This window comes from Oculina patagonica, chromosome 8 (assembly GCF_052425735.1).
Source record: "Oculina patagonica isolate OP01 chromosome 8, crgOcupat, whole genome shotgun sequence".
Classification (NCBI taxonomy): domain Eukaryota; kingdom Metazoa; phylum Cnidaria; class Anthozoa; order Scleractinia; family Oculinidae; genus Oculina; species Oculina patagonica.
In genome coordinates, this window is record NC_135765.1 from 15,529,375 (window position 1) to 15,554,343 (window position 24,969).

Genomic DNA, 24,969 nt, shown 5'->3' on the forward strand with positions numbered 1-24,969 from the left:
TAAGTGTCTCAAGACTTTTGTCTAGGATTGTAGTTAATTTCCATGTATGACCACACATTTGAAAAGTACTGATTAGTGTATTATTTTCATCAATAATATCTACTGATAATTTTAAGGTAAAGTCTGTGCTAAGCCAAGTGGTCCATTATGCTGGAGCTATTCCCAGTTTCCTTTGCTTTAAGCTTCTAGGAGTTTTTTCTACTCCCCCTGGATCAGATGCTAGTCCATCACAGGGTTACCCCAGCATTAGTTCCTGAGTACTATAAAATGTTTTTTTTTTTCCTAAAAAGTGCTTTAATATTGCCTCATTTTGTGAAACGTTTTGGGAGTAATCCTCTTCATCAGTCGCAAAGGACCTGGATGGAGAGAGGCATTCTCAGAGTGAAGTTTGTCACCCAAGAACAAAGCACAATGACCCCGCCCAAGGCTAGACTCGCTAATTTTTCACAGAGTCCGTCGAGCTTGTTTTGCTTCTCGCCTCCTCCCCCCATGCGTTCATTTTTTTTTTTTTTTCGCTTCAAGCTCGATGGACTTGTGAAAAAATAGGCTGCTTCTAGTCTAGCCTTATTTTTCGCTTCTCGCCCCACCCCACGTCCTCCCCCTGCGCGTTCATTTTTTTCGTTTCAAGGTCGACATACTCTTCGAAAAAAATAGAGGGGAACTGTCTCATAGTCTTGCCCAAGGCTCGAACCAGGACCACTCAATCCAAGGTCCAGCGTGCTAACCACTAGGCAGCTGCATCTCGCACAACATCAGCTAATAGTAAGAGCATAACTTTTCACACTGGCGATAGACTTGCTGTTCCAAAATAAAGAAAAGAAGTCCCTTTCCCAAAAAGAGTGATTTCATTGTTTGGAAAAACAAAAAGTTGTTGACACACAAAGGAGCATCAGGACGTAGCACAGTTTAGTGTAGCAGTGCTATAGAAAAATCTAACCATCTTGATAGAATCCAAAATATAGCGACCTGTCTGAGCAAGGCTACACATTTTAGGGTATTGCTAAGTAATTCTTTTGTTTAATGATTTTATGGCAAGTTCTGATTGTGGTCAACAGAATAGCCCAGTTCAGAGTTGCCCTTTGCCTCGTGTCAGGACAAGACTTTGTGCGAAACAACAAATCTAACTTGTGTTCATCTAAACATTTTTGCACAAAGACTTGTTTTGAAACAGAAGCAAAAGGCAATTTGGAAATGGCCTACTTACAGGTACACAAAACCTCTTTAGCATGGAGACCAAAGGAAACTGGGAAAAGAAAAGAAAGACAAGGGTGGGGAGGCAAATTGAACAATGCACAAAGTTAGTGTCAGGAAGCAGTCCTCACCCACTGGGGGTGATTGGACTTTCCTTCTGTTCAAGATTAATCTTCCTCAGCCCTCCCCATTCTCCAGTCTTGCCTTAGACTATGAGCATTCCCTCTTTTTAGCTATTTTCTGTATTGCCTTATTTGAAAAAACAAATAAGAAAACATTGCCTATTTTTCCTTTAATAAGACATTTATTTGATAACTTCATGTTAACGTAACTATAAGATGGCAGATCTCATTTTAAAACAATCACTGCCATATAAGGAATTTCAAAACTACTGATAATATATACTGCTAAAATATTTTATGGTACCATCTTGAACGTGCTTGAAGCTACTTCAAGAGTTGACAAGAATCAGTGTCTAAATCCTTAAAAACAAGTCCTAAAAGCTGTCATTTATCTAACAGGTTTAGGACCATGATGTGTTGCTGTCATGCTTTTAACACTAACCTCTCAGGGCCGTACTTAGTAGGATTTTTTGTCTGTGTCACTATGTTAGAAATTTAGTTTTTCTAGCGGGGGCAACTGCCCTCCCTCCCCCCTCCCCCCCTCCCCCCTCCCCCGCTAGGTAGGGCCCTGCCTCTTGGCATGTAAGAATGTAAGTTATATAGGGATGGTAAATGATCCTTCAAAAAATAATTGTGTCCAGCCTAAACTATGTCAATTTTTTATATGGGTCTCGCTGTCTCGAATCTTTTTGTAATGCTGTCGTGGAGTCCTTCAGAAGGCTAACAAAGTCTCGGGCTCATAGGAAAGATATGGTCTCACCCTCTTCCAAAGCCTCAAATTTAACATTCGCTACCCCTAGCTACAGTTTTAACCCAAGATAAATATTTAGTGATTATACTCTTCTGGCTTGAAGTTTATGTTGACAGCTTCAGCACACCTCATGATATTTTTAGCAACAAGATTAAAACATTTTAAAATATTTATAGCATTCATGGTATGATTATATAATGGGGTTTCACTGTAACTTTACAAGAACTTTCTTAAGTCATTCAGTAACTTTTTTGTAGGTGACATGGAGATGTTTCTGATGTTCGGTGTTGGCTGTTTCCATTAAGCACTCCATCTCCAGTGTATTGGGATCCTTCAGTCTAAAAATTCTTTCAACCTAACAACATTAATCAATATACTATTAGTCTGCTGCATGTTTTACATCATGTCACAAGAAAACTGATGAAAAAGTAAACTAACCTTTTTGAAATTAAATTAGGTGCTCAAGAAGGACGGTGCTCACTTTCAGTTACAATTCAATTATCATTTGCTACTTTTACTGCTATTTCATTATCCACACTCAGATTAAGTATTTGTAGTGGTGGGGATTCATAGGAAACCAAGGCACACAGTTTAAACGGATTTTCCAGGCGTTTATTCCGGTAACAAGCATGGGTTAGCTCCGCAACTCCACATACAATGCATAAACACACTTCAAAATGCTATCGAAAGACCACGAGTTACATTAGCCCCTATAGGGCTCAATTACAATCCAATGCAATGTATACCCTAATGGCCTGACCTGTGGTCATGCACGCTTGTGTAACGCACCTAGAATAACAGAACTCTACTACATATTCATTCATTAAAAGCGGAGCTCCCAGCGGCACAAAGGGCCGCAGAGCGGAGCCCCATACCCATAGAAAATTAACAGAACCCATGCTTTTGGTTTTTCATGGTCATCATGGCTAGCGGCATGGCTCGCGGGCGCGTACGACGACGAGAAGTCGCCCCAACATTACATCTTTGATATTGGACATCCATGCCATGGTCAATTGACAGCTGTCAAAACAAGGTATCCGCTGACCAGTATCACATGACCATATCCCGGGCTCACATATAGAACTCATCAAGGTCAAATGTTTTTTGAAGTTTACTGCTGACCAAATAATGGTTAACATTGGATCGTGGGCTCAAGTGCTATATTTTTTCTATTATTGGTCAGTAAATTGGGGGCTCCGCTTTTAGGCTTGGCTAAATCTATTTAAATGTAAAGTGAAATGGCAACTTGGATAAAGTGAAAGTAAATGAAGAAGCGTTCTCAAGTTGAATACTCGGAAAAAAGATTTTCCGACTTCCCCCAACGGGAGTCGAACCCATGACCTCCAGAAGGTTGGACGCTCTAACCACTGAGCTATGGGAGACTCATGGTGGCGAGGTCATATACTAGGTTCTTATTTGAGCCTGCAGTTGGCAGGACATGTGTCACACATAAGAACCTAGTATATGACCTCGCTCACCACGAGTCTCCCATAGCTCAGTGGTTAGAGCGTCCAACCGATATTCTGGAAGGTCATGGGTTCGACTCCCGTTGGGGAGTCAGAGTAACAAGTTAAGGGTAATCTAAAATGAATCTGGTATTGTTTTGATACAGCTTAATATGTATCTGTTATTTCCATTGTTTCTCAAAACAATTCAATCTACTGAAGAACGTTTGAACATTGTATGTGTTTGGGACTACAACAAAGTATGTGCTTATGGGAGATGCCGTGTCCACCTACAGGAGATATCTGTTAGTGGAAGTTCCACTGTATTAGTTTCTGTACTTTTTTGATTTCTACCTTTAACACTTGTGGCTCTGGACCAAAAGTCATTCTTCCAACTGAGTGAGAAAGAAGACGAATCTCATGCCCATTAACCTCACCCTCCTCAACTTCAGTTAGTCCTGCAAAAATAAGTCAGTCCAATAAGTTTCATAGCATAATGGAGAGGGGCAAACAATCCTATGAAATTAACCTCAATCAAAACCTTCATAATGTAAAATTCCAATAACAAGCTCTGGACTCATTTGTTCAAAGGGCTTTCTGGGTGGGACTATTTTCAGGATGAAGGGTGGGTGGAGGGGGGGGGGAGTCTGTTTAAAAAATTTTGCATTTAAATAATATTTGAGTTTATATGTGGGAGGGAAAAGGGAAAAAGTTAAAGATATGAAAATAAAACAAGTTCTACAATAACTATCCATTGCGGTTTATCAAGAGTTGTGATTCTCATCGCAAAGCTAATCGTCGTGTCTCAGACAGCAGCGACACTCCAAATGATGCCGCAAAATCGTTTGTTGTTCTACCCTACGTGAAAGGCGTAACTGAAAGAATCTCAAAAGTTCTACGCAACAACGGGGTCAAAGTTGGCTTTAAACCACTTGACACGTTACGCACACGCTTCCCCAGACTGAAGGACAAACTCACAGCATTCCAGTCTAGATGTGTAGTTTACAGAGTTAACTGCTTTGACTGCAATTTTACCTATTATGGACAAACGGACAGAGCGTTAGCTACTCGAATTAATGAACATCAAAGAGCAGTCCATGTTTGCGACAAAAACTCTAAGATCGCGCAACACGCGAACACGTTTGGCCATGATATGGATTTCAATCATGCAGCGGTGGTGGACAAGTCAGGCGATTACCACAAGAGGCTTTTCCTAGAAGCATGGCATTCGCAGTGGGACCAGAATGCGGGAAATGAACACATAGACATCCCTGATGTATATAAGTCACTTACATAATGTTCATAGTCTCGCGCAGCGTTCGCGTGTATTTGTATTAGTCACTCGCGCGCACGTACAATGTGAAACCGTTAAAAAGCCGTTTTATGCCATGATAACAACCGAAGAAGACTGAAGATTCTCGGTCGAAACGTCTTGAGCACATTATGAGCGTTGTTTACGCTCAAATAAGTCAGCGTCAGAATTTATAAAGAGTATTAATGTCAACTCCTGACTGTAATTTTGGTATTTTCGTTTAAGTTCTACATTGATCAAGTACATGTCATGAGTCTCCGAGCACATTGCAACAATATAACATACAAGCAAGCTCTACAACAGAGGATTTATTATGCTAAGGAGTAAATATGGCTTTTGGCAAGGTTAATCATAAAATAAAAAAAATTCCCCCTCGAAATTGATTCAGAAAAGTTTTGCAAAAATGCATACTTGAAGCACTTCCCGTTTGCATCTTGGAGTTTGGACAAATCAGATCTTTTTAGATTTGATTTAGACTCAACCCAGGAGACCTCTGAATAATCTTGGAGAGTTGGCATATAAATACGCTGAAGTAGACACTGTTTAACCTCGTTTCATTCGTTCACAACTGATACACTTGGCCTCTCAACCATCTCATCATGTTAGGCAAGTATTTTATATATGTTAAAGAATTAGATACTATTAAGTTCCAGTTTCAAGATTTCGTCTCTCTTGTGCGGGAAAAGATGAAACTAGAGAAATATATCGCAGCCACGTCTGATAAAGTGAAAGATTTTGAGAATAAATGACATTTTTTTCTAGCAATTTAAGATAGTCTTATTATTTTATTTTTTTAGCATTTTGTTTTCCCCTCTTTAATTACTTGATTAATTCAGTTGATATAAGCTACGTTTTTGCTATGTTACTTAAAAGAATAATTTGTAAATTTACATCTCTAAGTGGGCAGTTTTGTAAAACAGTTACTAAGTAAGTAAGTAGTAGAGCAAGAATGTAAATAGAGCAGCTATATATGATATTTATTGTTGATTAGCAGAAGCAGTTGTAATGTAGCATGTGCCGTTAGTGTTTGTAAGTAATGTAAGTTTCTTTTGTAAGAAATTATGTCGTTGTGTTGCAATTAAAAAAAAAAAAAACTGATACACTTGGCTACACTGTACCTGTATTCTGAGCTATCATGAAGGCCAATTTTGATGTTCCTGCCTCAGCTCTCAGAAAACCAACTTCACTATGCATAGGATTGCCTTTCTCCAGATGCCACGTTTTAGAACTTGAAACATAAAAAATTCAAACATGAGTTTTGCCACAAAGTTGCTCTAACAATACAGTCTGGCAAATCATGGACACCACTTACTCAAAGCTGTGCTCTTAGAATAATTGCATGGTGCCCGAATGCCCTTATGTAAGAAATCTTGGGTGCCCAGCTCCATAAAAGCTCTTACATGTATAAAAGGAAAATTATACAAGTTGCCCAAAGACAAAAGTAGCTCGCCTGTGGCACCTGGGCTCTGCTAGAGTACAGCCCTGCTTCTACAGATTGCAAATAGTTCCTCGGAGAGGGGGAGACTCCCATTTGAAAGGGAGGATGCTTGTCATCCCGCTTAGTGGTGTAAATATATTAGGGATTTTGGTCTTGGTTAGGGTGTTCAGGACAGAATGCCAATATTTTTATCTTTCAAGGACTCATTTAGGGTTGTACATGAAGAAATAAAAAACACTGTCACACTTTCTTGGCATACCAGTCTGTCTCTTTTTAAGGCCAAAATAGCTTGAGCCCTCCCCCCTGGGGAGTACCCTGCATATTTTTGGGTGGGGGTGTGCTGCTTGGAATTTGAAACCCTTACCCTATACCAGACCAGACACCAAAAATCCCTACCCTTATGCAGACTTGCATTTTTTGAACTGTATCACTATCAGTGTTTTAATGGAAAACCTTCTCTCTACAATAATGACACAATAATGTTATTTACTGAAGATGAAGTGTTCAACATGACTCGAGCACCTAGTAAATGGCCCAGGTCACAACGAGTCTCTCGTAGCTCAGTTGGTTAGAGCGCCCAACCGGTATCTGGGAGGCCATGGGTTCGATTCCTGTCGGGGACTCAGAATTGTTCTTTGTCCCATGCTCGAGTCAGGTTGAACACTTCATCTTCATTATTTATCACCGAGCTTAAAATTAACCATCTTTATTATTAATTTTACTAAAGTTATTTACGTTTAGGAAAGTCTCTTTCTCATCTGAGTTTCTATTCCTATTCTGGACTTAATTTGTCAAACCACCAGTTAATTTCCTGGCAAATGCTTCCCTTTTCTTTCTGATTTCAATACCCTATCCCAGACTAAACTGCTTGAAAACCATAGACTTCACAGCAGCACATACCTATATAGCTCATATATGGGCGTGCCCCTCCCCCCACCAGGCTTGAGCCACACCCAGATTGGTCTTCTGCAGGAGTGTAAATTATTCAAATTTTCCAACCAACATCCACATCTTTTTCATATGTGAGTCCCCCTCACACCCCAGGTTTAACGCCTCGTTCTTTGGATCGCTTTTATAGCAGAAAAGAAAAACTAAATTACAAATAGAGCTTTGGATCTCTAATCTTACTTGTAACAAAGCACTGGCTGTCCCACATGACAAAAGCTCAGCTCTTCACCATACGAGAATGGCGAGATTGTAGGATAGACACCACAGCCTTCTCCTTTCCACTTCCCAATCAGCCAAGAAACCTTGTTGAGCGCTTCATGAAGAGCTGCCTACAAACGAGATGAGGCCATATTGAGAAGTTTGCAAATCATATAAGCATGCAAGCAGGCTGTCTGGGGCCTCAACTGTCCGCTTGCAGGTTAGGTACTACGTCAGAAAATCTACCCCTTGCTTTTCAACTCTTTCGTTAACTTTTTTACTTTTCCGGGAGGGAAACTTTGCAGTTTAAAAGGTAAGTAAAGTCTGCCGATGGCTAGTGAGGGTCTAGTGAGCCGAAGAAGTGTTCGCGCGGATTCGAACAAAATCATTGAAATCCTCCGAAATCTTAATACCAAATAAAAAGACATCTGCATACACAATGATATAGCTTACCGGATCTGAACTGTTTGAACACATCGTTCTTCCGTGGAGCAGTTTTAGCAGGAGACGAGCTCTACGAAGACAATTTGCAGACAACAACACAACTCGCATTGTTCGCTTCCACTTCTCCAAGGACCTGATACTCAGGTTACCACTGTCACGAAAGAACGCGCGAATCTGTATCCCCACCCGGCTAAGGTAAGTTGGTTAAGCAAGTCAAAAGCGCTTCTTATTCACTCTTTCACTTCCACTCAGCAAATAACAGCTATGCGATTGACGCAAACGGCCAGAAATATTGACCAATATTGCTTTCCCGGGTAGGAAACGCTACTTTACAGACTGTCTTTCAAAATAAAACGATCCCGGAAATGCGCAAAAAAACATCTAGCCCTACCCTTCTGAAGAGCGCCGGGCGACATCATTCTTTTGTTGAAGATCGCAAAGTCACTTGGGAATGACACGCCGTTGGTGGCAAATTCAAACGATTCGAAAAGTTTTGATTGCGGAAAAAAGATTCCAGAAATTTATGTAGTTATCGTTACTGCACTCATAATCAAAGAACGTACATCTCAAATGTAGACGAAAAATGCCTGTGGCTACGAGATCGTGTTCGAAACAGAAAGGCAGACCGCGAATCGAGGACGAAACTCCGATGACTACAACTACGACTCGCCGACGGTACCTGACTCGTTCTTCAGCGAAGCGAAAGATTATTGACCAAGAAAACGAAGGAAAAGCTTTAGAACCGCCTTCTAAGGTGAGAAAAAACGACCATTGATGTCTGTAATTCCTAGAAAGTATACTGCATAATTTCATTGATAAACAGAGCGAATTTAGCGGTGGACATTGACAATTTAATTTCATGATTATGAGTCCACAAGTCTTGATCGCGAATAGATATGAAGATCGGTATGGTAGAAAGTTAAACCTTTTTTAATTTCAGTAGCGATCAAATATTCCATTTTATAACAAGTCCAAGTCGGCACTATTATCAAAATAGCCTGGAAACATGTTTCGAATTCTTTTGATTAAAATCTAGATTCTCCCAAAAGAAATAGTACAGAAAATCTATCAAAACTGTAAGGAGAATTTTGATGCGATCACGGGGCACAAAGGTCAGCAAGTGACTCAACTGACCTTGTCTCCAGCAGATTTGAATACAATTATTTTTTTATTACAGTTATTTTCACCAGCATCCCTTCTCTTCAGTATATACCTGATCGAAGAAACGTTGACCCGTGAAAAGCTCAAACTATGAACGATAAGACCGAATAGTATTATGGGTAGACAGCATTGGTAAGCTTAGTAGTATTCCATTTATTTATAATCAAGGTAATATTTTCAATTTTTCTATAAAAGCATGATTTATGCAACCTGTCGTATGGTTATGTTCATTCTGTCACAGAAGACGATTACTTTTTCCGATTTCCCAGTAAACATTTGGGTCGCATCGTTTATCGTTCAGGCTTTTCACGGGTCAACGTTTCTTCAATCAGGTGTATACCCTATATCCCCCAAAAATACCGGTTTGTGCGTTTAAAGTTATAATTTAATCTTTTGGAAGTAAAGTTTCTGACATACAGAATTCTGTCATGCAACTTGTTTAACAATCCTAGGAAACAGTGAGGCCAGTGAGTTGCAACTTGCGATCATTAGATTTAGAGCAACTTGCATTGTCTTGCAACAATTTTTCCCATTGCATGTCCTGGATGGGGGGGGGGGGGATCTCTGAACATTTTTGGATGGGGTATGTTCATCATGCTCAGCCTATTTCAGACCAAAATATACAAAATATATCCCCTACGCTATTTTAGCTTGACCCCCAAATTGATATCCTATTTCATACTTGACATCTTAGAGGGAAAAGTAATAATAAACAATAATTATGTAAAAAAAGTTTGTTCCAAAAAAAATATCTAAAAAATTATAACTATTGTAGCTCGCGAATGCAGCTGCCTCTCATTGCATGAAGTAACAGGAGCGATGAGAGGCGGCTGTATTAGCAGGCTAATCTAATTGCTCGCCAGAGTCATAAAATTTGTTGATACGTGGCTGTGGCATGATTGATGAGATTTCTTTTGTTTTCTGTAAAAGATATAGAAGATATTCTGTAGTTTATGTGTATCCCTGATCTAGTTATCTGCATCTTTTTGCATTATACAGAAAGCTGCAAGTAGCAGATCTACAAAAAATGATCCAAAATCATCCAAGAAACAACCCCTCCAAGAACTCAAAAACACCGTAAACCATGAGAAAGGTGACCGTACAAAAACAAGTAAAGGTAATGTGAGCAGGATACCAAGACGATGCAACAACAACAACAACAATGGCAACAACAAAACAGCCTTGTCACCAGCTAACAAGAAGCTTGTGAAGAATACAAAAGAAAATGATAATAATCAGAACCATAGAGCCCACAGAAGTCCCTCTTTAGAGAAGAGTGTTTCTGATTTAAATGCAGTCCCTGTTGGAAGCGAGACTGTTCCCAAAACACCCGCTGGTTGCATTGCTGCAAGGATCAGGAGTTACAGTGCATTGCGTCGCAGCCAATGGAAAAAGAATGGCCAAGTCTGTAGTGCTGGAGAAAAAGAGAATATAGCGTGCTCCCCCGCTAACACAACGTCTCCCTTAAAAGAGATTAGCCACAGTCTATTGGCAATGGAACAGGATAACAATTCTGAATTGAATTCAGATGTTGAAAGTGATGAGGACGTACTTTGGAAAATGAGTAGAAAACATCTTGACGGAAAGGAAGATACAATACCACATGCTAAGGTTAGTGAAATCTAAGTAAAGCATTACAGTGTTACTATTTACAGTCAAATAACTGAATCAATATACTTTTATTAACAGTGACAGTGAAACATTTTTCCAACTGGGGGTTGACTAGTGACTTAAAGTGGTGGGGGGAGGGGGGAGGGGGGGCTAAAGAAACTCTTCTCTTAGTAAGTCTTTATTTTTTCGGAAATACTGGGGGCGGCAAAAGCTCCCCTGGCTCTGCCGTCCCTGATTAATTCAGAGTACATTTGAAATTTCAAAGGCTCATAAGATCAAAACATTTATTCAACTCAAACCTGCACGATTAAATTTTAGATCAGAAGTAAAACTGCTATTTCTCATTTGTGCTTCAGTTGTTTGACTGTAAGAACAAAGTTGGAAATTGAGGTTTTCTGCATTGCTACATGTATTTGAAAATTCAAAATCTTTTTTATGATATTCTTTTAGTCAGATGCCCTTAATTCTTATAAGAACAAGTACTTCACCTTGATGTCTGCGATGAAGCAGCTGCAAAACACATTTCTCAGGGCTCAAAAGAATACAGAGAGAAATGTGAAAGGTAATTACTAGTTGTTTGTATCTGCAACTCATGTACATGTACATACATGAGGGTCTATTATCAGGGATGTAGCTAAGAAAACACTAAGCAGGCTCATCAACAAGCCCAGCTGGCTTTTCTGTCCTTGGCTTCTCTTAAGTTTACCAAGTCTCTGTTTTCCTGTGAAATTTCAGCCGGATTTAAGTTCTCTTTCAGCCTGTGAAATTAGCCAGCAGCTGGCGCTTAACAACATCCCTGTATTATGCTCTGGCGGTCTGGTAGATTTAGCTGATTTTGAGCACCAGGGATCGGGACCTCTGGGCTATTCTGAAAAGCCGCCACAAAGGCATCTGAATCTGATTGGCTGTTGAAAAACTTGTTCCTTTCACCACATTCTCGACCTCAGAGCTCGTTGAAACAATGAAAACACTTCTGATTGGTCGATCTGTAACACGCAAAAATTTAAACGTGCCTCGGGGTGGTTGTCTTGGCCCCTAGGGAATTGAATGTCTGTGCTTTATGCAAATCAAAGATTGTGCACGCAATCGTAATATGTGCTGTTTTCGGATGTATTTCTGTTTGGAGACGACATCAACAGTCTCGGAGCAATTCTCTTTCACTTAAATAAGCATGTTTAAAATGTATAACGATGTTTAACAACAGAGAATCGTCCAAAAACAGCACTGATTACAATTACGTGACACTACCTGAATTTGCATAAAACCGCAGACATGTCCAGTCTCTGGCGAATGAATGTATAATAAACGGTCAAATGACTTTTTTAATTATTCAGTTGTTGAACATTTTTAAATAAAATATTCATTTAGAAGAACTACCTTGCTGATTTTGACTTTACTGGCGCTTTACACGAGCTAAAGCTGTAACATTAATTTTTGCTGAAATTTTCAACAAAATGCTACTACCAATTACCGTTGCAAAAGAGCCGTTTTTTTGTCTCTGGGATGTGGAACGTGCACAATAGAGTCATCGTCAGAAGACAATCTCCAACGTACGTGCAGAATCAAACCAGAACCAGGATTTCCTGGTTCCGGTTTGGATTCGTCCAGAGCCATTGAGTTTCCCAACCACTGGTCAAGGGGAACGCAGGCTCTGGGAACGAGATTGCTCCCTATAGAGCATAATCACGTTTTAAATCAGATCACCTTTTAGTCAGCTAAGTGAATGAGGCCTACATGGTGGATCTTTTCTTATGAGAGAAGTTGATATCAGAGGCCTACTGATGCTTCATCGCTGGTGAATTAAACAAGGCAACTCTGGAGCTGGGAGGGTAGACCCCTCTCCCCCCCCCCCCCACACACACACACACACGCTATTGTCACTATTGACTAATGACAAGTCTTACACACTATATTATTTATTTTCTTCTCAAACAGCATATGACAACTTTGTGAGTAATTTAAAATCCAGCCTCAGCATGGAAAAACAGAAGAACTCTCTTCTGAGTGAAGAGCTAAAGATCAAGAAAGGGAGTGTTGAGAGACTGCGCAGTGAACTTGAAAATACCAAGGAGCAGCTGGAGTACTTGAAGGAAGAAAAAGGTAACAACTAAATGCAATTACATTTCTCATATCCAACGCGTGCTTGTGGAATAATTGTCAATGAGAAAACAATCTCTCACACAGATCCAAATCCAAAAACCTCGACGGCCGTCTTTTCCATCTCCTCAATTTTTTTTTATAAATGTGGTGATTTTGTTTAGATTTAAATCAAAGAGCAAAGGGCTTCAACCAACATAAGACAGTTGATCACTTTAATACTTTTTATGCCTGTCCCTCCATGTCCATCCCCTGTAGGATTTGCTTTGCTGGAGGGTCTGTTCAGCTTTACAACAACTTTATTGACTTTAAACTCAACTTGAAAATAAAGAACTGCGAAGATACATTTGTAATATTTGAATGATTATACAAGATAACGTATGAGTCCTGTATGATTATAGCTTTACTAAGGTGCAACTTAAAATAATTGACTCAACTCTTCATTGAACCAACACTTTTCAAGAATAAGACTTAACAGTCTCTGACAAATGGTTATCTCCTACAACAGTCAAGGCTAACTCAAGTTTTTAATGCAAGGTAATAATCTTTTTAACAATTTGCATAAACTCCAAAACGTTTGATCAAATATTTCATTCACTACTGTTCTTCTAGAAAACCAAAAGTTCTCAACTTTGCAAAAGAGAGCTATCTGAGCGACTTTGGCGTGCATAATGTTATCGATAATGTTGTGTTGTAAAGATCAGTGTAAACATACTAAAGTGAAGTTTGATCAAATATTTCATTCACTACTGCATTCTTGGAAACCAAAGTTCTAAACCTAAAATTTCAGTTTTGCTACAGATTTTTCTTATAAGTGCATAATTGCCAACGAGACAGCCGAGCCAAGAGGTGAGGCTGTCGAGGCGGCAGAATCATAGAGCCGTGTGCGTATGAGTGTATAGGCAGAGAAAGGGCCCGGACGCACTGGACTGACAAAATTTGTTTGGCTCTACCAAAAATCTCGACAAATTTTGTCTCTACCAAATTTTGAATTTGGCAATCGTGGACGCACTTGAAAACTCCAAATTATTTGTTAACCACAAAGTGTCAATCATGTTAAAACCGTAGACTTTCGATAACTTTCCGTTCGCTAAAAAGAGTCTTACTTTCCGGCCGATAAGAGCCGTATTTTTCGCATTTAGTACAATTCAATTGTCTTGAATCGCCGCGCTTTCATTTTGATCAGCAGCAGTACTTGTACTCGGGCTGTTTGAAAATTGTGCCATACCGGAGGTGTAATGGAAAGAAGATTTGCGAGCCATATATATATTATAGTTGTTGTATGGAGTCGACTGTCATTATAGTCTTTGCCGTCCTCCATGTCGAACTGTCGAGAAAAAATAAAATATTTTGGCGGAAATCTGCCTTGAAAAGCGAGATAAAAAATACTTGTTTGACGTTTTCCTATAGATTAAGGCGTGTTAATTGAAGAATCTGTCAGATTTGACGCTTGACAAAAATTTGTCCTGCTCCGAGGCAGGTCGACGGCGCCTTTGAAGTTTGGTAAGGCTTGACAAAATTTGGTAGATCTAAAAATCACCGGGCGCACTTGTCTAACGGAACTGGTGACAGATTTTTTCGCAAAATAAACAAAAATTTGCCCAGTGCGTCCGGGCCCAAAATCTTACGTTCTGCGTAAGGGACTTTTTTTTTTGACCATATTTGGGTGTAAGTAAACCCCATATTTGGGTTGTATTGTTCTTCCCAACTGGTTCCCAGTCTCTCACTCCTTGCTAAAGAGCAAATGACCAAAATGGCGTCCACGCGACTCGCTGTTAAAATTTTCAATGTGGTCATTCATCCCTTTACCGATAAATACACCTTTAGGGAACTATAAATCGAAAGAGAATACCCTACAGAATATTCGACCGCCGAAAAAATGAACATCAAGGTCTTCAAAGCGATGAAATAATCTTTCGACTTTGGAGTCCTTTGATTTACGATCGAAGAGAGACATGAAAATCAAAAGCGGACTGTTGACTTCAAATAGAGTTTTCTTGACTTATGAGAATGCTGAAGTCGGGTAAATGCTTCCTTTTAGTGTTGATTGTGTTAATAGTAATTTTTGACCGATGATTTATTCCAAATCAAATACCGTTTATATTTTATTTGGCACGCATTTTCGCTCCGCGTAGGAATAACATCAATTCAGCCAATTCAAAGCGACGCTCGCTAAAATTACTGCATGTCATACACACAAGAAAGTCAAAAGTTGTTTGCTTCTAACGGCAAATGTAATGTTAACTTGAATAAAAATTTTGTCTCCAAATAATCCTTGACCGTTCAAGTTAGCGTAGCAGACATCTGTGTACGTTTTTTAGTGTGTTTAAAAGAGTGCGCGATCGCGAGAATACGCGCGCTGAAAACTACGGCGCCTGCTACGCAGGCTATCAAGCCTGTGTCATTTATGAACACCAGAGAAATAGCCCTTTTATTGCATATTACCTAAAATACAATGTAGTTCTATCAAAAACCATTCAATATCTGTTCTTATGAACAAACATGAGTATTTCGCTCGTTGGCACTTACCGATAGGTACAACTAGTATAATAGTTTTATTTAACCACGTCATTTCATGTATATTTTCGATTTTAGGATCGGGAATTTTCCCTTTCTCACTTCCGGCTCACTTCCGGTTCCGGTTTAAGAAAGCATGGCACATCTGGGTGCCAAGTCCAGTTTCCTGTTTGCACGAAGTCTTGATTACTCCGGTATTGTGCTGAATGCCTCTGCAGCTTGATCGTGTAGATCTTGCAGCATGTCTTGTAGGCGCATTACTTCACGGAGATCTCTTCGCAGATCCTCCAAAGTATTCCGTGATAGATAGCATTCTGTGAAGTTGGCCACGGCAAAGCCCGCGAACACAGCGGCCATCGCCGATCCTAAAAATTTAGTGTAGGAAGTAAGGTTTGCCCAGGTTTGCCACAGTTGAAGTCCATGTGTAACAGCCGTAGCAGCATTTACCATGCCGTCAATGGCCGAGTAATCCGCGATCAGATCAAGGCGCTGTATATGACCGTCAATCTTGACTCTCTTGCTGCTGATCTTGCCGAGTGTCGATGTGAACAGCGTATTTATTTTCATCATTTTTTGGTTAACTCTGCTATCCCTCGGATTTCTCTCGCACAGTTCCAAAAACTCAATGACCATCCTTTCCATCCTCTCGAGGTTTCTGTTGATCGTGGTGAGTTCGATTGGATTTTCCTTGATGACATTGGACGCGTTGGAAATCGTCTTCCATGCCATGTAGATCTTCACTGCTTGAAAAGCTGCCACAAAGGCTGACCCCTTCACCATGTTTGTGACCAGCTCGTTGCTTCTGTCTTGTTGATAACTTTTCAGTGAATCTAAAATCAGCTGTTTAGTTTTCTCGTGCTCGGTGATTTTATCCCCAGCGACGTGATCATACAACTCGTGCAGTGATACGCTTAAATTATCGCAATAGTAGTCTTTCATTGATTGTGTGGAGTTTCTCTTTTGGTAGTCAAGAGCTTGAAGAATCGCCTCTTTACCACCTTCTGCTAGTTCTTCAAGCTTACTTTCGATTGTTGTCATATGCTGACCCAACTTTTGTAGCTCACCAACATTCTGTTGGGCCTGACGAAAAGACCATCCACCCTGGACGAGATTTAAGATATAGGTAATAATCTTCCCTACATTTCCTTTCTTCTCTTCTTCTGGAAGGTCGTCCTTCAGTCTCTGTATCGCCGCTCTGGCCTCGGCTGCTGCTGCCTCATCCATGTCGACAGCTTACGATCAAACTCGCAACTAAACAAGTTTTCGATGTCTGCAGTTATTAAACAAAATTAACAGGGAACAGGGGAAGCCCCCTTCTTTTAGTTTCACTTTCCAAGAAATCATTAGATTGATTGATGCACGCAAACGCTCTTTAGAGAACACACAACGCGTCGACGAGCACCAGTAAGTGTGTCTGCGAATAAGACCATGAAATAATCGAATAAAATTTGCAATAAAAAAATCGGTTAGTCAGAATCTGGGCAGTAGTATAGGGTTGTTTTTTGTTTTCGTAGTTGGAAGCAAAAAACGCAAGTGACGCAACCGGAAGTCGTATTGAGTGACATTGTTTATTTTGTTACATTCAAGTTGACCGTGGTATGCGCAGTGCACGCATTGCCAAACAGATGGCGTGATGGATTTGAACAGTCTGACACACTAAGCTAAGGGGATTTTTTTATTCGACAAACAGAGTTTATATGCGAGGTGTGAAATTAAAAATAATAATAATAATTATACGTGAATTCCTTTCTCCATGTTCATCGTTTTCCGTCATAAGTGAAAAAATTTCCTCCGGGCATTTCATAATGCAAAGGGATTTTTCCCTCGCACAAGACGGGACAACAGGTGGGCGATGCTATTTGATAGATTTGAAAAATCGGACGCACTAAGGGAATTGGAATTTACAGAGTTTGTAATCGAGAGTTAGGCACGGAGAGTTTTTCGCGAGACGTGAAATTAAAAAACATAATGCCTGAATTCCTTTGTCGGTGTTCACCGTTTTCCGCATTCATAAGTAAATAAATTTCAGGTAATCTATGGTCACTTTATTGTGCAGAGGGATTTTTCCCTCAGACAAGATGGGGCGACAGGCGGGCGATGTTATTATTTAAAATTCTAACTTCTTTGTCCGATGGTAATTTCCCCGATTTTTCTCGTCATCCTTTCGATTTCTGGGATGCCTACCATTTAGGGACTGGTCAATAACTACAGGGGGGGGGGGGGGGGGGGGTGGGCCGGAGCAGAAAGGGGGTGGGTCATCAGTTTTTGAGCCCTCGAAAAGGGGTGGGTTATGTAATTTTGATCTACACGTAGGGGGTGGGTCATCTTATTTATTCACTTACTTTTAACTGTTATAGTTCCAAGAAAAGTTGTATTCATCAGTATATAAAATTGATAAATTTCTCCATGTAAGCAGTTTTAAATGAATTTCTAGCGATTTCAAAAGGCCCAAATATAAAATTTTCCCGGGGGAGCATACCCCCTGACCCCCCTAGATGGCTTGTAATCATATCATTAGTTTTACCTGACTCTCTTCAACCTGCATAGATTCACGCTGGGCTTTAGGCCTTTAAATACCAGTAAACTCTTTTATTACACAACTAAGGTGGTCCGAGGGCTAATAACTAAATCAGTCAATCAGATTACTTAATTTCCGGTCCCGCGAGGGCCGATATTTTCCAAGTATCGGACCGGGTTTTGTCCCGGATGATCCCGCGCTAATTCCCTCGCGATTTAGCGCAAGATTTTTGCTAGATTTTTTCGGAGTTTTTATTGCTTTGAAAATGAAATGACCTTAAACACAGAAATAAATAGCGAGCGTAAAAGTTCTGCCGCACATTGTTTTCCACGACATCTACCAGGTAGCAATTCCCACTACACAAAGTTTCTAGTCGTGTAATAAATCTCTTATTAACCAAGCTTGCTCGGGACCGTACTGTCAAGACCTCGAGCTAATATTCGCCCAGTACGGCCCTCGCGCATGGTTAATAAGATATATTTCTCAAACAATTTGCAAATATAAATGATGGACAGTGGTTGTATTTTATTTATGTTATTTAAAATTTCTGTATAAAAATATGAACTCTTCAATATATAATTGATTATGAATTAATATCATATACTGATTCAGTTTTTTTTCATATGTTTGTGTCTAAATTTCCCCATGGACTTTACACACAAATATGTGGAAAACTTACAAAAGGCTAGTATGAGAAGTGATAAATTCATCCTTCTTTGGTGTGTCAAGAAATGGAAAAAAGACGTACATGGAACAGCAGTGTTCATCAGGGAAAATGTCTATGTAGGGAATTTCACTTAAAAAGCTGAAGTCAAATAAAAAATCTCCAACCCCTAACAGATGATAAAGAAATGATAGGTCCCTTGATTTTTTTTTAGCAAAGGGGGTGGGTCATGTAATTTTCAACCCCCTGTCAGGGGTGGGTTAGTCGGTTTTGAGCCAGACGGAAGGGGTGGGTCACAAATTTTTGAGCCACCACTTTTCCAATTGCTCCGGCCCACCCCCCTGATACTTATTGACCAGTCCCTTATTAAACCAATACTTCCTGTAATTTTCAATGAAAAGGAAATAGAAGATAGTTTTTCGGAAAGTCTGCACAGAGAAATTCTGTACCCGCCCATTTGTTCATCTCTTCCGTTTCCAGTTAGACTGCTTGCAGTCTGTTTTTCTCTCGAAATTTAGTAAGGGATTGCGACGCTCGGTGAGGGTTCAAGTCACGCGAGGAAGGATTGAGGCGAGACAAGAGTGTGCGCGCGATCGGATCGTGCGATCGCGGAAAAACAGACTGCGGACTCTTGCATACTTTTTTGAGGACATGGGCTTCCTGTCAATCAACTTGGTTCTCACGGGCACGGGAGTAACCTTGGTAACCGACTTTAGAAGAAATCATGGAAACTTAAGATTTTCCGTGGGCGATGGAGATTTCGACATGTGCTTCCAGCGTTCACTAGAGTCGAAAGCTTCTTCAATTGCTGCCGGCTGCGGCTTTAAATGCACTTTCACGAAACAGAATGGCTGACGGCGTTCCGTATCTTTAATGCAACTTTTCACATATACTGCGGTCCAAGAGTTCACTTCGGAGTTACTTTCACATTCAAGGCTAATTTATTTGTTTTACAGTAAAGTTTTACTGCATTTATAGGACCATTCATAGAGAAATTATATTCTAAGGTTGTGCGCGCGAATGGCATATAAACGGAGTACGTGTTTGCGTCAGCATAGTTTTTTGTTTTACAAAATCCTTTTCAAAGAGCGCCTAAATTCCTTAAATATAAGCACGCACCACTTGAGGTCTTCTTATTAATTTCGTGGTAAAGCTTTTCTATCTTAATCCCGAAATTTATCTTTTGGTTTGCGAAAAGGGGACATTTGCAATGATCAATAAGCAGCACGCGCACACGGAACGGCAGTTGATGGCGAGAGCATTCGTAAGCTCTGCGCTTTGAAATCCTTGATTTGATCCACACGACGATGTAGCTGCTTGTCGATGACCATATGTTCAAGACAGACGCGAAATTTTCCAGTGGGCAGCTATGGCTATGCCATTACGCAACCTTCGCTTCCCGCGAAAGTTACGTAATTTGGTATGAACTGGCCAATCAGAAACTCCGTTGCTGGACCAACGGAGAGCTGACGGATATCCTAAAAAATCCCCAAAGAGTCCGTAGTCTGTCTTTTCTCGTCTCGCCCCAAGCCCCCTCCTCATCCATCCGCTAGTTCAACCAGTTTGCTCGCGTTCCTGATATAACCGCGCGCTCCTCGGACCCTAAGAGAAAAGACAGACTACCAGTAGTCTAGTTTCCAGTCTTCTATCAAAGGAAACAATAACCGGAAATTGAATAATAAAGAGAAGCCCCATCTCTTTCAATCGGTTTGCTGATTTTTAAAGCACTTACAATTATTCAACGGTCATTTTAAACGGTGTCATTCGATAAAAGGTAAACACCCCTGGCTTTGAGTTTTCGTTCCTAAGGACTGGTCTATGCAAACAAAACAACACAATATATCTGCAGCTGCCAACATCCGTTTGCAGGACACGAACCAGATATTTAGTTACATACCAGGGATTTATTCAACAAAACTGTTGCAGAGGGGTGTGTTGTAAGACGAAAAGTAACTGTGGTATTTTTAACGCTTGCAGTGAACTTAGAGAAGCATGATCAAGAAGAAAGTGAAAAGAAGAAGGATTTGCGTAGCCAAGGTCTCAGAAAGAATGAGAAAGAGCAACTGGTAATTGACAATTCATTTCAACTCTTATACAGGCATAATATCATATCCGGTTTTTTTTTGTAATTCAAACTGGTTGTGAGAAGTAGCTGGGTGGAAGCAATGGTTGTTCAAACACAAATCAAATCATCCTCGGAAAACCAGGGGCAATTAGTGGGGCGAGGGAAAGGCGAAATTGCGAGAAAAAATTCGGCATAGAAAGGTTGGAACGATAGAAAGGTGTCCCTGGGGGAAAAGTTTTACCAGGCCAGTTCAAAACAGCTCTCTGAATACTGCCTGATCTTTCCCCAGAAAAATGCCTCCTGATCTTTTCTTTGCCGATTTTTTTCCCCGCAGTTTCGCCTTTTCCTCGCCCCACAAACTGCCCGGTCTCTAGCCTGCGTGGTCGGCGTTCACAGGGGAAGGAGAAGGGGAGTTCGAGCGCTAACTCTCCTCGCACCTCGCGCTTCGTGCTCGAACTCCCCTTCTCCTCCCCTTTTGAACGCCGGCCACGCAGGCTACTGGGTCTCCGAGGATGAGATCAAATTAATTCAGTTCTATATGTGCCATGGTTATCAATGATGAATAATTTATGATATTTCCTTGGTTATTTATTTTGAATAATGTATAATAAAACTTTGGTAGCAAAACACCTTTTTTTAATCTTGGGTAAGAACATTGGGAGTGAACATGTTTTTAAAAAGTGTTTGAATACAGGCAAACTTTAAATCTGCGTAACCTCTCATACACTTTAGTTTAGCCAGAAATTGAAAAGTAGGGTCCAGAAATCATTCTTGTCTAGAACGTTTTAAAAGTTAAGGTGATTTTTTTCGTCAGTAAAGGCACATTTCCCAATTTTGTCATTTTTTTGTTTTTAGCAACTGATTGAAGACCAGAAAAATGTCATTAAGTTTTACTCCCAACTCACGGGAATCAATCTGTCACAAGAAAATACCAGTGAAAATGCCAGCTCTTTTCAGAGTTTCAACTGCACGTTTTACCCAGCTGCGAACACCTCTCACTGTAAGTATAATAACATTTGTCCTTTATATAATACATCAAACACAGGAGACAGTGTTTCATCACATTTCTAAACACCGAGGACAGAGTTGAAAATACGACACTAGGGTAATCTGCGATCAGGCGGTCTTTGTTCTTTTTTTTGCGAAGGGAGGGAAAAAGGTCTTTTTTCTGCTTTCTCCTGCAGCGAAAAAAGATAGTCTGTGTACAGCTGTCCCGCTCCGCTCCATTTTTTTTAGCGGAGTGGGACGGCTGTACACAGGCTAAAAAAGAATGCCTAATCGCAGATTTTTGGACGAAAATCAAGGGGTTCGGAAATGTGTTGAAACACTGTCACTCGTGTTTAATATATCTTTTCAATCAAACCTTATCCTTCACTTACGCGACAAGCCCAGCTACATCCTTCAAACCCGGCGAATAAAAACTTTTGCCAAGCATCTTAACTTCACAATTTTTTAGTTGTCCAGAATTCAATTTTTGTGAAAGATATTTGTCGTCGGATTCCCATACAAACACTGTAATTTTACCCGCTTTGCTTACTCGTCAAGATGGCGTCGAAAACCGTGATAAGGTCTATTACATTTGTTTATTTGCTATGATTCTTACAGGTCTGCAGTTTAGGTTAACACACGACAAAGAATTTGACGAGATTGAGTACAGTCCTACCCCTAAAAGTCCTGGCTCTGAGGATGTTTTGATGAGCTTGCCGAATTATCTCCAGGAAAACATCTTTTTTGGCGCCGACCAGGCTCCAAGATTCCTGGCGAAATTACTCAAAACAGCCGAGTAGCACATGGATAGAATGTTGTGAAGTTTTAAATAGTTACGTTACGGACAATACATTAATTTTTTTTCAACTTCAAGAAGTTGTCCAGGTCTAGAAGAATGTACACTTTCCAATCAGTATGGGAAAATCATTTTTTAGTCAAAACAAAATTCTCAAAAGGGAATTTTCTAATGATTGTATGAACCCAGTAGAAAGAAGTTGATTGGTTTCTTCAAATGGAGTGGTTTTTAAATAACGAGTGTTGAAATTTATGCAGAATTGCTTTGGTTTTGCTTACTATGTTACTTTGTGATAAGTTTTATAAAAAAACTCACGCCACCACAGTACTTAGTTCTGTTTTTACAACACTCAGCGAATACTGCTCACGTATTTAGTTACATTACTTTTTTAGTTACAATGTTTATTTATGAGATCATAATTTTAAGATCCTTATAGCATGTAAATTTTTATATAACCTGACAACATTTGGTTGTCTGTTTACATCCGTTTGCGCTGTCCCCATCTCAAAACGCGTCCACATTATCGTTTTCGTATCGTGTTTGCTGTCGACACCAAAACGCAAAAAACGATCAATGTACGAGCCTGCGAGCAGGCTCCCGATCTGATCGGCGAGCGAAGCGAGCCGAGAAGGGCCTGGGGGACTATCAATGAACGGATTGACTGAATGAGGTTAGTGATCACATGATTGTCAGCGTTTTCAAAAAGCGTCGTTTTTGCCGTCCACATTATATAACAGGGAAACAGCGCTTTCGAAGGTATCCACTTTTGAGAGCGTTTTTGCCAGAATTGCTCCGTTTTCGATGACGCCGGATTGGAGTGTATGGAAGGCGAACCCCCATCTCAAAACGCGTTATTACTGCCATTTAGAATGTTCTATGTACATCTACCTTGATTTGATAAAAGGTGGCTATCGGGCTGTTAAGGAATGTATGGGGTTTCATTTTTTTTTTTTTTTTTTTTTAGGATACGGAGAATTGTTCGGCTTTCTTTCAATGAAATGTCGCCCTGTCTAATGTAGTGACTTCAATCTTACTTTTTTTTTCTCCCTCCCTGTCTCCCCCCCCCCCGTCTCCCTACCCCTAGATTTACTTGTGGTTAGTCTAGCCCAGTCTCTAACTCCAACCCCTCTCTTTCATTTGAATTCTAGTTGCGCGCGCTAACTAGTAGAACAGTTGTGATCTATAGCTTTCCATTCTGCTGTCTAAAGGAAGTTTGCCGGAGGACATCATTAAGTCCTATGAAGGTGGAAGTCTAACGATTTGCAAGTTTTGCGTCGGCTGTTATTGTACCTTAGAACAAAGCTTTAACGGATTGAACTCTTGACTCGGTATGTTTTGCTCAGTGGTACAAATAACGTTGTGCTTCCTTTAGACAGCAAAGGTCTTCAGCCACATCAACTAGGACTCGGAACTAGACTTTAGGGCTGATTTGAAGGCGGTCATGGCGATATTGGGCTTGAACTCTTCCTTGGCTGGAGACTTGGAAAAATTCTGTTGTAATGTCCGAGGGTATTGGCTCGCTTTTTAACGATTCTTCACATCCGGGGTATTACATTGTGAATAAGATGGAAAGGTTGCAAAGAGCGCAGCTGATGGTCGAAAGGGAATTTCTTGAAACCCTTATGTGAGTAGAATTCTCTTCATTTGATGATTATTTTGCCGTTTTGGCTCATTTGGCGATCAGCGCGTTTTGTGATTTGTCAGCGAGAAGCAATTCGATATGCGTGGTTTCCGGCCGTGAACTGACATGAAACATATCGAATTGTCTCGCTGAGTCATGAATTGTTTAGTTATTTATTCCCCAATTCCTTGAAAATGAAGCGAACGTCGATGTAGAACGCCTGTTGATAGTTCATTTTAGACCATGCATGGATTTAGAAAGCTTCAGTTCAGCTCTCGCTCTAGCACTTTTTAAGTTGGTTTTTCAGTTGATATTATTTCATGTTGTAAACAAGTTAATTTAATTGTAGAATTCATAATTTGAACAAAATGCCGTAAATGCAGTCTTCTTGGTTCGAAAAGACGTAAATTAGAGTAATCAACGTTCACCTCGAGCTAAAACTATCCCTCATTCAACGTTCTCTGCCGAAATATGGCTCAGAACTATAGTGTTGTGTCAAAATTCGGTAGACACCTTTTATCAAATCAAGGTAGACATGATAGCATAAATGTAACATTTACTAGGGTCAATTTCCTTTGACATTTAACAGTACAGGAGGACAAAACGAAGCTGTTCCACAGAAAAGCTGTTCTTCATGCACTTTCCAGCTGGATGAGAAAAAATCATTAAAACCATCTGGCTGGCTTTTTTTTAATCAGCAGTTTTCTTGCTTTATAAAGTATAACATGACTTGTAAAATTTCATGAAAATCTAATGACTCGTTCGTTAGAAATCGTGCGTTTTCTCAGCCAGCTGGGAAGTGCATGAAGAACAGCTTTTCTGTGGAACAGCTTCTTTTTGACCCCGTTTTGTCCTCCTGACAGTATTTTTTACAGTTAAACTGCTCGTGCAGAGATTTTCGCATTATTTAAGTGACCTCTTTGTACAGAAGTGATGTAAATATATATGTAGTTAGTTGTACGGTCTTAAAATGCTAAAGCAGAAATTTCATGATTTTCAAACCTAGAAAACTTCAAAAGTATAGCCTATAAGTATTAAATATTGTCTTGTAGCAGCAACAGTTGTAGTAGAATAGAGAGGAAC

General features: G+C 40.1%; 3 protein-coding genes across 3 annotated transcripts; 1 reads left to right on the forward strand and 2 right to left on the reverse strand.

Annotated features, from left to right (window-relative positions):
• Positions 1–1,468: 1,468 nt before the first annotated feature.
• LOC144663956 (peroxynitrite isomerase THAP4-like) lies at positions 1,469–7,971 on the reverse strand. Its single transcript, XM_078525057.1, has 5 exons — positions 7,859–7,971; positions 7,388–7,536; positions 5,940–6,049; positions 3,864–3,967; positions 1,469–2,419 (listed from the first exon to the last, which is right to left on the reverse strand). Exons 1-5 carry the CDS (start codon positions 7,955–7,957, stop codon positions 2,300–2,302), a joined length of 582 nt encoding a protein of 193 aa, XP_078381183.1. The 5' UTR covers positions 7,958–7,971; the 3' UTR covers positions 1,469–2,299.
• A 73-nt stretch (positions 7,972–8,044) lies between these two features.
• Positions 8,045–23,143, forward strand: LOC144663935 (uncharacterized). Its single transcript, XM_078525029.1, has 7 exons — positions 8,045–8,603; positions 10,010–10,621; positions 11,072–11,183; positions 12,557–12,721; positions 20,395–20,483; positions 21,338–21,482; positions 22,088–23,143. Exons 1-7 carry the CDS (start codon positions 8,433–8,435, stop codon positions 22,267–22,269), a joined length of 1,476 nt encoding a protein of 491 aa, XP_078381155.1. The 5' UTR covers positions 8,045–8,432; the 3' UTR covers positions 22,270–23,143.
• LOC144663188 (uncharacterized) lies at positions 15,267–16,474 on the reverse strand. The gene has a single exon (XM_078524111.1). It carries the CDS (start codon positions 16,457–16,459, stop codon positions 15,422–15,424), a length of 1,038 nt encoding a protein of 345 aa, XP_078380237.1. The 5' UTR covers positions 16,460–16,474; the 3' UTR covers positions 15,267–15,421.
• Positions 23,144–24,969: the final 1,826 nt, after the last annotated feature.

What these genes read in the sequence shown, in the direction of transcription:
- LOC144663188 (XM_078524111.1), bottom strand. Translation starts at nt 16,459, where the DNA reads ATGGATGAGGCAGCAGCAGCCGAGGCCAGAGCGGCGATACAGAGACTG.
- LOC144663956 (XM_078525057.1), bottom strand. Translation starts at nt 7,957, where the DNA reads ATGCGAGTTGTGTTGTTGTCTGCAAATTGTCTTCGTAGAGCTCGTCTC. An exon ending in CATGATAGCTCAGAATACAG is followed by an intron (nt 3,968 to 5,939) that starts GTACAGTGTAGC and finishes TTATTTTTGCAG; the next exon opens with GACTAACTGAAGTTGAGGAG. An exon ending in CAGAGCCACAAGTGTTAAAG is followed by an intron (nt 2,420 to 3,863) that starts GTAGAAATCAAA and finishes TAATGTTGTTAG; the next exon opens with GTTGAAAGAATTTTTAGACT.
- LOC144663935 (XM_078525029.1), top strand. Translation starts at nt 8,433, where the DNA reads ATGCCTGTGGCTACGAGATCGTGTTCGAAACAGAAAGGCAGACCGCGA. An exon ending in CTTTAGAACCGCCTTCTAAG is followed by an intron (nt 8,604 to 10,009) that starts GTGAGAAAAAAC and finishes TGCATTATACAG; the next exon opens with AAAGCTGCAAGTAGCAGATC. An exon ending in TACAGAGAGAAATGTGAAAG is followed by an intron (nt 11,184 to 12,556) that starts GTAATTACTAGT and finishes CTTCTCAAACAG; the next exon opens with CATATGACAACTTTGTGAGT.